Source organism: Ptiloglossa arizonensis, unplaced genomic scaffold, assembly GCF_051014685.1.
Source record: "Ptiloglossa arizonensis isolate GNS036 unplaced genomic scaffold, iyPtiAriz1_principal scaffold0602, whole genome shotgun sequence".
Classification (NCBI taxonomy): domain Eukaryota; kingdom Metazoa; phylum Arthropoda; class Insecta; order Hymenoptera; family Colletidae; genus Ptiloglossa; species Ptiloglossa arizonensis.
In genome coordinates, this window is record NW_027478972.1 from 261,783 (window position 1) to 274,800 (window position 13,018).

The window sequence follows — 13,018 nt, forward strand, 5'->3', positions numbered from 1 at the left end:
CGCGAGACGTCAACAATAAAACCCAGGTGCGTCGCCTTGGCAGCAATAAATAGGCACAGGTAGGCCTTTATCGAAGTGCGGAAACGTCCGCGGTCAATGACCAGAAAGGGTCCGGCATCGCCTACACCGCAGGTACCGAAAACACGAACCGGAGTCACCCGTGCGGTAGGCCGAATCCCCATTTGAGACTGTTCGCTGCTGGGATTTGCCCTTGAAGCACGTGACACAATCGCGCAACCCTTTGAGTTGCGCGTCTAACGAATGTAAGCCAGTGTTTTTCTGTGGGGGACGCGAGGGTCTGTTACCATCCGGGCAACAGTCGCACAGGCTCGCGTCGAATCAAAAAGCTAATTGTTTTTAGAAGAGTTATCCGCGACCTCGCGCATACCATTCGAGAGGCCCACGTCTTTGTTGCGTTCCCGAACGCGGGCAGATGGCCGCTCCGTATGCCTGTTCCGAAACGTCGGAGGACCCGCGCAACTCGGCGCCCAGGCTGGAAAACGGCACACGCCGCAGGACACGCAACGCAGAGATTTCCCGTATCTCATCTCGGAAACGGTTCGCCTTTGCAGATTCACAAATCGTCGTTCTGCCTGAGCGCGAGACCCACCGAGTTCCTCGATTCGTTCATTGCGTGGTATCGCGGCCACGAACCGACCATTTCTATTGCGCGTCGCGTTCCCCTTAAAACGTTTCTCGGTGCGACCACTGTCGCTAGCGCGCCCGCCGTTGTCGAACTTCTTTACCTTCCCGGAACGCGAAACCGCTGCCTCTAATTTCGCAGTGGTGCTTGCGTGCAATCCGGAAGCAAGCTTGACTTTACCTTTCGAAACGGGCCACTGTAGGCTCCCACCTAGTACCCACCCGAGTCGTGTCTTTTGCCACAGAAGGTGGCTGGCTCCCACCCTTATCTGGCCGACACACAGGAGCTCCCAGAATAGGCCGGCGCCTATAAGTAGATCTACGTTCCCCGGGACTCCGAACTCTGGGTCAGCGGGCTTTATTCCGTCGGGTGTGGGAATGTTTGCCTTTTCCAACGGCATGTTGGGTAGCCTATCCGTGATTGATTTTATTACTAGGCACTCCAGGTTTGCCTTGAAGTTTCTACTACTGGATTCCATCTTTACCTGGGTAGTAGACCGGACGGTGCCTTTGACGCGCCCCAACGCGCCTACCATATATTCGAATGCCTGACACGGCAGGCCGGCCCGCTCGCAAAATTCCCTACTCACGAAATTTGCTTGCGAACCCGAATCTAACAAAGCGCGACATTTGTACCTGTTCCCTCCTTTCCCTATGACGACGACGACCGCCGTGGAAAGGACGGTGTACTGGGTCCTGGGTTGTGCCGCGCTTGAGCTGTGAAATGACACGGTGGGAGGATCCGATTCTACCTCGCGTTCCTCGGGATCCGACTCCTCCTTATGTAATAAGGTGTGGTGCTTCTTATCACACCTTAGGCACATTCTTCGTGTGCACGTTTTGACTCCATGACCGGGAGCCAAACAGTTGTAACACACCCGCGCCTGTTTTGCTATTGCACGCCGTTCAGAAACGGACATGGCTTTCCACTTTAAGCAATTGTTCAAGAAATGATCACCAGTGCACACTACGCATTTTCTAGCCTTACTAGCGACGTGCGACACTGGGGAGAACGTTCTATCCACTACTTCACGCGATTTCCTAATTACTGTCTTCGCGCTCGGTAAGGAACTTGGAACGTTGCTCGCATCCTTACGAAGAAGGTATTGAGATCGTTGCTCAATGAATCCGACGAACTCGTGAAACGTGGGCAGCGTCTTCGAACCCATGGCTCGCCTCTCCCATTCATCACGGGAATCTACATCTAACCTTTTCGCGAGTGCCGCATTAACAACAGCATCAAGGTGGCCCGCGGGCTCCAACAGTGACCCGAGAGCACGCATGTTGTTAACTGCCCTATCCGCGAACTCACTGAGTGATTTACCATCCTGTCGCCTAGTCGGTTCGATCTCTAGGAGGGACTGAATATGATGGTTCACTAATAGCCTAGGGTCGTCGTATTTTTCCCTAAGCCGCGCCCAAGCTAATTCATAATTGGCTGCTGACACGCTAAATGATTCAATTGTTCGTGCCGCAGCACCCGATAACGAAGTCGTCAGGTAGTTGAAACGGTCGATAGCGGACAACTTGTCCGAACTGTGGACTAAGGAGAGAAAGGTGTCCCGAAACCGAATCCATTGCCCACAATCTCCGGTAAAGATTGGCAATTGTACGACAGGTAACTGCGCCGCCGGATGAGGATCGGACGGTACCTGTCTGTCGGAGGTGGCCGACGCCGTGCTAGGCGCCGCTTGACCGCGAACCTCTATTATTCGTTTTTCGGCGGCGACCATAATATTGAAGTATTTCTCCTCAAACTGCTCGCGCTCGTCTACCTGTGCTTCCGCTTGCGGGGTGTCTATTAAGGACATGTCTATCTGCCCTTGAATAGATTCAAATTTCTCGAGAAGGGATTGACCCGACTGAACGCGTTTTTCGAAAGCGATTAAATTTGCGCGAACGTCTGCTGACTCGACAAACTTTCCGAAACTAGTCAACCTAGACTTCACAAGCCTTCGTTCGAGGACAAGTGATTTTACGGACTCCATTTTTACACGATCAACACACAGATTGAAACAATAAATGACTCACGGACAAGAGGAGTGGATTGGCGGCTTCAGGCGGCTTCCGTAGACCGTTCTGCAGAATACTCGTTGTTCGTGCTGTCCGGATCCTAGGGCTGATGCCGTCCTGGATGCTGCCCCCTTCGGTTGTCTCCTCGTCGCTGTGGTCCAAGTTTTGGGTGTAGCAACCCTCGATGATGCCCGTCGCTTGCTGCCTTCACGTCCAGGGGGGTGGTGAGCGTTGTCCTCACGCACAGCGCCTTACTGGATGTACAAGCCGACGTGCACGTTGCACGGAGCCCAAAATGCTTCGTGACTGTAGATTCCAGCCGACTGTCCGACTCGTACGGACACAGTGGCTGCTTTCTGGCTGGTCCTCTCTGAAGGACCGATGTTGCTGGATGATCCGGCTCGACACCAGAATGTAGATGGATTATCCAGCTCGTGGGACCATAGGTCGCTGGTTCAGATCCGGCTCGTACGGACCAAAATGTAGTTGCTCGTGGTAGATCTCGAGGATCTTTCGAGCATTGAATGTGTTTGCACGATGGGTGCCGACTATAGATGACTCGAAGGACCACCTTCCCGTTGGAAGGACTAACTGTTGTTGATCGTTGTCCACTAGGCTGGACCGATGGAGGTTGTAATGCTGCCTTCGAGGTCTCCGCCGCTTGCTGCTCTCACGTCCAGGGGGGTGTTGAGCGTTGTCCTCACACACGGCGCCTCACTGGATGCACAAGCCGGCTGTCGAACTTCCTCGAAGGTCCAAGATTCCGTGGAGGCTCGAGGGATTGCTGGTAATTCCCTCGAGGAGTGCAAGTTCTTTGTGGGAACTAACGCCGGAAGCTTCACACGTCAATCCGTGCGTTCAGGCCAAAACTCTAACCGTGATCTCTTAGCTGTACTCTGTACGCCTTGGTTGTAAGCCCTTGGCGATACTCTGTACACTCGTCGTCGACCCTTGGTTCTATTGTCTTGGTGGTATTCTGTGCAACTAATCTAAGATTTCTTGGGTCAGTGCAAACGTCGCCTCGGTTCGCCCTACTCCCTTGAATTAAGGGTGGGTGGCGACGAATGCCTGACCAATTACGACGGGTCCTAGTCCCGCCGAATCTAGGACATGCCCATCGCTATGGGGCTTAGGTGGGGGCGTCGCGACGTAGACAGGGTGTCCAAACCCCCGCAGGCCTGGGCTGGAATTTTCCAGCATCTTGAATGATGCAACAAACGGCGCTAGGGCCTCGCGTGCCAGGCGATGCGGAGGGTCCCTGTCTAAGTGCCTGCAGTGGTTTATGACGGGAAATAGCTATCACTTGCTCCGTGCCTCGAGTCGAACAACAAATAAACTGACCTTCGGTGACAGGCCCGTGCCGTAGCCATGTGGACAATTTCTCTAACAAACTCGAAGCACGGTCCCGCCATAAAACGCAGCTGCAAGCCTCTACACATACGTTTTACGTTAATCGTTGTACGTTATACGTTATACGTTATACGTTATACGTTATACGTTATACGTTATACGTTGTACGTTATACGTTATACGTTATACGTTATACGTTAGACGATGTACGTTATACGTTATACGTTATACGTTATATGCTATACGTTATACGTTATACGTTATACGTTATACATTATACGTTATACGTTATACGTTATACGTTATACGTTATACGTTATACGTTAAACGTCGTACGTTATACGTTATACGTTATACGTTATACGTTATACGTTATACGTTATACGTTATACGTTATACGTTATACGTTATACGTTATACGTTATACGTTATACGTTACACGTTAAACGTTGTACGTTATACGTTATACCTTATACGTTATACGTTATACGTTATACGTTATGCGTTATACGTTATACGTTATACGTTATGCGTTATACGTTATACGTTATACGTTATACGTTATACGTTATACGTTATACGTTATACGTTAAACGTCGTACGTTATACGCTATACGTTATACGTTATACGTTATACGTAATATGTAATACGTCATACGTTTTACGTTAATCGTTGTACGTTATACGTTATACGCTATACGCTATACGTTATACGTTATACATTATACGTTATACGTTATACGTTATAAGTTATACTTTATACGTTATACGTTATACGTTATACGTTATACGTTAGACGCTATACGTTATACGTTATACGTTATACGTTATACGTTATACGTTATACGTTATACATTATACGTTATACGTTATACGTTATACGTTATACGTTATACGTTATACGTTATACGTTATACGTTACACGCTAAACGTTGTACGTTATACGTTATACCTTATACGTTATACGTTATACGTTATACGTTATGCGTTATACGTTATACGTTATACGTTATACGTTATACGTTATACGTTATACGTTATACGTTAAACGTCGTACGTTATACGTTATACGTTATACGTTATACGTTATACGTTATACGTTATACGTTATACGTTATACGTTGTACGTTATACGTTATACGTTATACGTTATACGTTATACGTTATACGTTAGACGTTGTACGTTATACGTTATACGTTATACGTTATATGCTATACGTTATACGTTATACGTTATACGTTATACATTATACGTTATACTTTATACGTTATACGTTATACGTTATACGTTAAACGTCGTACGTTATACGTTATACGTTATACGTTATACGTTATACGTTATACGTTATACGTTATACGTTATACGTTATACGTTATACGTTATACGTTATACGTTATACGTTATACGTTATACGTTATACGACATATGTTATACGTTATACGTTATACGTTATACGTTATACGTTATACGTTATACGTTATACGTTATACGTTATACGTTATGCGTTATAGGATATACGTTATACGTTATACGTTGTACGTTATACGTTATACGTTGTACGTTATACGTTATACGTAATATGTAATACGTTATACGTTATACATTATACGTTATACGTCATACGTTATACGTTATACGTTACACGTTATACGTTATACGTTACACGTTAAACGTTGTACGTTATACGTTATACGTTATACGTTATACGTTATACGTTATACGTTATACGTTATACGTTATACGTTATACGTTATACGTTATACGTTAAACGTCGTACGTTATACGCTATACGTTATACGTTATACGTTATACGTTATACGTTATACGTTATACGTTATACGTTGTACGTTATACGTTATACGTTATACGTTATACGTTATACGTTAGACGTTGTACGTTATACGTTATACGTTATACGTTATACGTTATACGTTATACGTTATACGTTAAACGTCGTACGTTATACGTTATACGTTATACGTTATACGTTATACGTTATACGTTATACGTTATACGTAATATGTAATACGTCATACGTTTTACGTTAATCGTTATACGTTATACGTTATACGCTATACGTTATACGTTATACGTTATACGTTATACGTTATACGTTATACGTTATACGTTATACGTTATACGTTATACGTTATACGTTATACGTTATACGTTATACGTTATACGTTATACGTTATACGTTATACGTTAGACGTTATACGTTATACGTTATACGTTATACGTTATACGTTATACGTTATACGTTATAGGATATACGTTATACGTTATACGTTGTACGTTATACGTTATACGTTGTACGTTATACGTTATACGTAATATGTAATACGTCATACGTTTTACGTTAATCGTTGTACGTTATACGTTATACGCTATACGTTATACGTTATACGTTATACGTTATACGTTATACGTTATACGTTATACGTTATACGTTATACGTTATACGTTAAACGTCGTACGTTATACGTTATACGTTATACGTTATACGTTATACGTTATACGTTATACGTTATACGTTATACGTTGTACGTTATACGTTATACGTTATACGTTATACGTTATACGTTAGACGTTGTACGTTATACGTTATACGTTATACGTTATACGTTATACGTTATACGTTAAACGTCGTACGTCATACGTTTTACGTTAATCGTTATACGTTATACGTTATACGCTATACGTTATACGTTATACGTTATACGTTATACGTTATACGTTATACGTTATACGTTATACGTTATACGTTATACGTTATACGTTATACGTTATACGTTATACGTTATACGTTATACGTTATACGTTATACGTTATACGTTATACGTTATACGTTATACGTTATACGTTATACGTTATACGTTATACGTTATAGGATATACGTTATACGTTATACGTTGTACGTTATACGTTATACGTTGTACGTTATACGTTATACGTAATATGTAATACGTCATACGTTTTACGTTAATCGTTGTACGTTATACGTTATACGCTATACGTTATACGTTATACGTTATACGTTATACGTTATACGTTATACGTTATACATTATACGTTATACGTTATACGTTATACGTTATACGTTATACGTTATACGTTATACGTTATGCGTTAGACGACATACGTTATACGTTATACGTCATACGTTATACCTTATACGTTATACGTTATACGTTATACGTTATGCGTTATACGTTATACGTTATACGTTATACGTTATACGTTATACGTTATACGTTATACGTTACACGTTAAACGTTGTACGTTATACGTTATACCTTATACGTTATACGTTATACGTTATCCGTTATGCGTTATTCGTTATACGTTATACGTTATACGTTATACGTTATACGTTATACGTTATACGTTATACGTTAAACGTCGTACGTTATACGTTATACGTTATACGTTATACGTTATACGTTATACGTTATACGTTATACGTTATACGTTATACGTTATACGTTATACGTTATACGTTATACGTTACACGTTAAACGTTGTACGTTATACGTTATACCTTATACGTTATACGTTATACGTTATACGTTATGCGTTATACGTTATACGTTATACGTTATGCGTTATACGTTATACGTTATACGTTATACGTTATACGTTATACGTTATACGTTATACGTTAAACGTCGTACGTTATACGTTATACGTTATACGTTATACGTTATACGTTATACGTTATACGTTATACGTTATACGTTGTACGTTATACGTTATACGTTATACGTTATACGTTATACGTTAGACGTTGTACGTTATACGTTATACGTTATACGTTATACGTTATACGTTATACGTTAAACGTCGTACGTCATACGTTTTACGTTAATCGTTATACGTTATACGTTATACGCTATACGTTATACGTTATACGTTATACGTTATACGTTATACGTTATACGTTATACGTTATACGTTATACGTTATACGTTATACGTTATACGTTATACGTTATACGTTATACGTTATACGTTATACGTTATACGTTATACGTTATACGTTATACGTTATACGTTATACGTTATACGTTATACGTTATACGTTATACGTTATACGTTATACGTTATACGTTAAACGTCGTACGTTATACGTTATACGTTATACGTTATACGTTATACGTTATACGTTATACGTTATACGTTATACGTTATACGTTATACGTTATACGTTATACGTTATACGTTATACGTTATACGTTACACGTTAAACGTTGTACGTTATACGTTATACCTTATACGTTATACGTTATACGTTATACGTTATGCGTTATACGTTATACGTTATACGTTATGCGTTATACGTTATACGTTATACGTTATACGTTATACGTTATACGTTATACGTTATACGTTAAACGTCGTACGTTATACGTTATACGTTATACGTTATACGTTATACGTTATACGTTATACGTTATACGTTATACGTTGTACGTTATACGTTATACGTTATACGTTATACGTTATACGTTAGACGTTGTACGTTATACGTTATACGTTATACGTTATACGTTATACGTTATACGTTAAACGTCGTACGTCATACGTTTTACGTTAATCGTTATACGTTATACGTTATACGCTATACGTTATACGTTATACGTTATACGTTATACGTTATACGTTATACGTTATACGTTATACGTTATACGTTATACGTTATACGTTATACGTTATACGTTATACGTTATACGTTATACGTTATACGTTATACGTTATACGTTATACGTTATACGTTATACGTTATACGTTATACGTTATACGTTATACGTTATACGTTATACGTTATACGTTATACGTTATACGTTATACGTTATAGGATATACGTTATACGTTATACGTTGTACGTTATACGTTATACGTAATATGTAATACGTCATACGTTTTACGTTAATCGTTGTACGTTATACGTTATACGTTACACGTTATACGTTATACGTTATACGTTATACGTTATACGTTAAACGTCGTACGTTATACGTTATACGTTATACGTTATACGTTATACGTTATACGTTATACGTTGTACGTAATACGTTATACGTTATACGTTATACGTTAGACGTTGTACGTTATACGTTATACGTTATACGTTAGACGTTGTACGTTATACGTTATACGTTATACGTTATATGCTATACGTTATACGTTATACGTTATACGTTATACATTATACGTTATACGTTATACGTTATACGTTATACGTTATACGTTATACGTTATACGTTATACGACATATGTTATACGTTATACGTTATACGTTATACGTTATACGTTATACGTTATACGTTATACGTTATACGTTATGCGTTATAGGATATACGTTATACGTTATACGTTGTACGTTATACGTTATACGTTGTACGTTATACGTTATACGTAATATGTAATACGTCATACGTTTTACGTTAATCGTTGTACGTTATACGTTATACGCTATACGCTATACGTTATACGTTATACATTATACGTTATACGTTATACGTTAAAAGTTATACTTTATACGTTATACGTTATACGTTATACGTTATACGTTAGACGCTATACGTTATACGTTATACGTTATACGTTATACGTTATACGTTATACGTTATACATTATACGTTATACGTCATACGTTATACGTTATACGTTACACGTTATACGTTATACGTTACACGTTAAACGTTGTACGTTATACGTTATACCTTATACGTTATACGTTATACGTTATACGTTATGCGTTATACGTTATACGTTATACGTTATACGTTATACGTTATACGTTATACGTTATACGTTAAACGTCGTACGTTATACGTTATACGTTATACGTTATACGTTATACGTTATACGTTATACGTTATACGTTATACGTTGTACGTTATACGTTATACGTTATACGTTATACGTTAGACGTTGTACGTTATACGTTATACGTTATACGTTATATGCTATACGTTATACGTTATACGTTATACGTTATACATTATACGTTATACGTTATACGTTATACGTTATACGTTATACGTTAAACGTCGTACGTTATACGTTATACGTTATACGTTATACGTTATACGTTATACGTTATACGTTATACGTAATATGTAATGCGTCATACGTTTCACGTTAATCGTTATACGTTATACGTTATACGCTATACGTTATACGTTATACGTTATACGTTATACGTTATACGTTATACGTTATACGTTATACGTTATACGTTATACGTTATACGTTATACGTTATACGTTATACGTTATACGTTATACGTTATACGTTATACGTTATACGTTATACGTTATACGTTATACGTTATACGTTATAGGATATACGTTATACGTTATACGTTGTACGTTATACGTTATACGTTGTACGTTATACGTTATACGTAATATGTAATACGTAATACGTTTTACGTTAATCGATGTACGTTATACGTTATACGCTATACGTTATACGTTATACGTTATACGTTATACGTTATACGTTATACGTTATAAGTTATACGTCATACGTTATACCTTATACGTTATACGTTATACGTTATACGTTATGCGTTATACGTTATACGTTATACGTTATACGTAATACGTTATACGTTATACGTTATACGTTATACGTTATACGTTATACGTTATACGTTATACGTAATATGTAATACGTCACACGTTTTACGTTAATCGTTATACGTTATACGTTATACGTTATACGTTATACGTTATACGTTATACGTTATGCGTTATAGGATATACGTTATACGTTATACGTTATACGTTATACTTTATACGTTATACGTTATACATTATACGTTATACGTTATACGTTATACGTTATACGTTATACGTTATACGTTATACGTTATACGTTATACGTTATACGTTATACGTTATACGTTATACGTTATACGTTATACGTTATACGTTATACGTTATACGTTATACGTTATACGTTATACGTTATACGTTATACGTTATACGTTATACATTATACGTTTTACGTTATACGTTATACGTTATACGTTATACGTTATACGTTATACGTTATACGTTGTACGTTATACGTTATACGTTATACGTTATACGTTATACGTTATACGTTTTACGTTATACGTTATACGTTAAACGTTGTACATTATACGTTATACGTCATACGTTATACGTTATACGTTATACGTTATACGTTATACGTTATACGTTATACGTTATCCGTTATACGTTATACGACATACGTTATACGTTATACGTTATACGTTATACGTTATACGTTATACGTTATACGTTATACGTTATACGTTATACGTTATACGTTATGCGTTATAGGATATACGTTATACGTTATACGTTGTACGTTATACGTTATGCGTTATACGTTATACGTTATACGTTATATGCTATACGTTATACGTTATACGTTATACGTTATACATTATACGTTATACGTTATACGTTATACGTTATACGTTATACGTTATACGTTATACGACATACGTTATACGTTATACGTTATACGTTATACGTTATACGTTATACGTTATACGTTATACGTTATACGTTATGCGTTATAGGATATACGTTATACGTTATACGTTGTACGTTATACGTTATACGTTGTACGTTATACGTTATACGTTGTACGTTATACGTTATACGTAATATGTAATACGTCATACGTTTTACGTTAATCGTTGTACGTTATACGTTATACGCTATACGCTATACGTTATACGTTATACATTGTACGTTATACGTTATACGTTATAAGTTATACTTTATACGTTATACGTTATACGTTATACGTTATACGTTAGACGCTATACGTTATACGTTATACGTTATACGTTATACGTTATACGTTATACGTTATACATTATACGTTATACGTTATACGTTATACGTTATACGTTATACGTTATACGTTATACGTTATACGTTATACGTTATACGTTATACGTTATACGTTATACATTATACGTTTTACGTTATACGTTATACGTTATACGTTATACGTTATACGTTATACGTTATACGTTATACGTTATACGTTCTACGTTATACGTTACACGTTAAACGTTGTACGTTATACGTTATACCTTATACGTTATACGTTATACGTTATACGTTATGCGTTATACGTTATACGTTATAGGTCATACCTTATACGTTATACGTTATACGTTGTACGTTATACGTTGTACGTTTTACGTTATACGTTATACGTTATACGTTATACGTTATACGTTAAACGTTGTACGTTATACGTTATACGTTATACGTTATACGTTATACGTTATACGTTATACGTTATACGTTATAGGTTATACGTTATACGTTATACGTTATACGTTATACGTTATACGTTATACGTTATACGTTATACGTTATACGTTATACGTTATACGTTATACGTTATACGTTTTACGTTATACGTTATACGTTGTACGTTATACGATCTACGTTATACGTTATACGTTATACGTTAAACGTTGTACATTATACGTTATACGTCATACGTTATACGTTATACGTTATACGTTATACGTTATACGTTCTACGTTATACGTTATACGTTAAACGTTGTACGTTATACGTTATACGTTATCCGTTATACGTTATACGTTATACGTTATACGTTATGCGTTATACGTTATACGTTATACGTTATACGTTGTACGTTATACGTTATACGTTATACGTTATACGTTATACGTTATACGTTATGCGTTATAGGATATACGTTATACGTTATACGTTGTACGTTATACGTTATACGTTGTACGTTATACGTTATACGTTATACGTCATACATTATACGTTATACGTTATACGTTATACGTTATACGTTATACGTTATACGTTATACGTTATACGTTATACGTTATACGTTATACGTTATACGTTATACATTATACGTTTTACGTTATACGTTATACGTTATACGTTATACGTTATAAGTTATACTTTATACGTTATACGTTATACGTTATACGTTA

The 13,018-nt window shown here is 37.7% G+C and overlaps 1 protein-coding gene across 1 annotated transcript; it reads right to left on the bottom strand.

Annotated features, from left to right (window-relative positions):
- Positions 1 to 347: 347 nt before the first annotated feature.
- LOC143154658 (uncharacterized) lies at positions 348 to 2,630 on the bottom strand. Its single transcript, XM_076326620.1, has one exon. It carries the CDS (start codon positions 2,628 to 2,630, stop codon positions 348 to 350), a length of 2,283 nt encoding a protein of 760 aa, XP_076182735.1.
- Positions 2,631 to 13,018: the final 10,388 nt, after the last annotated feature.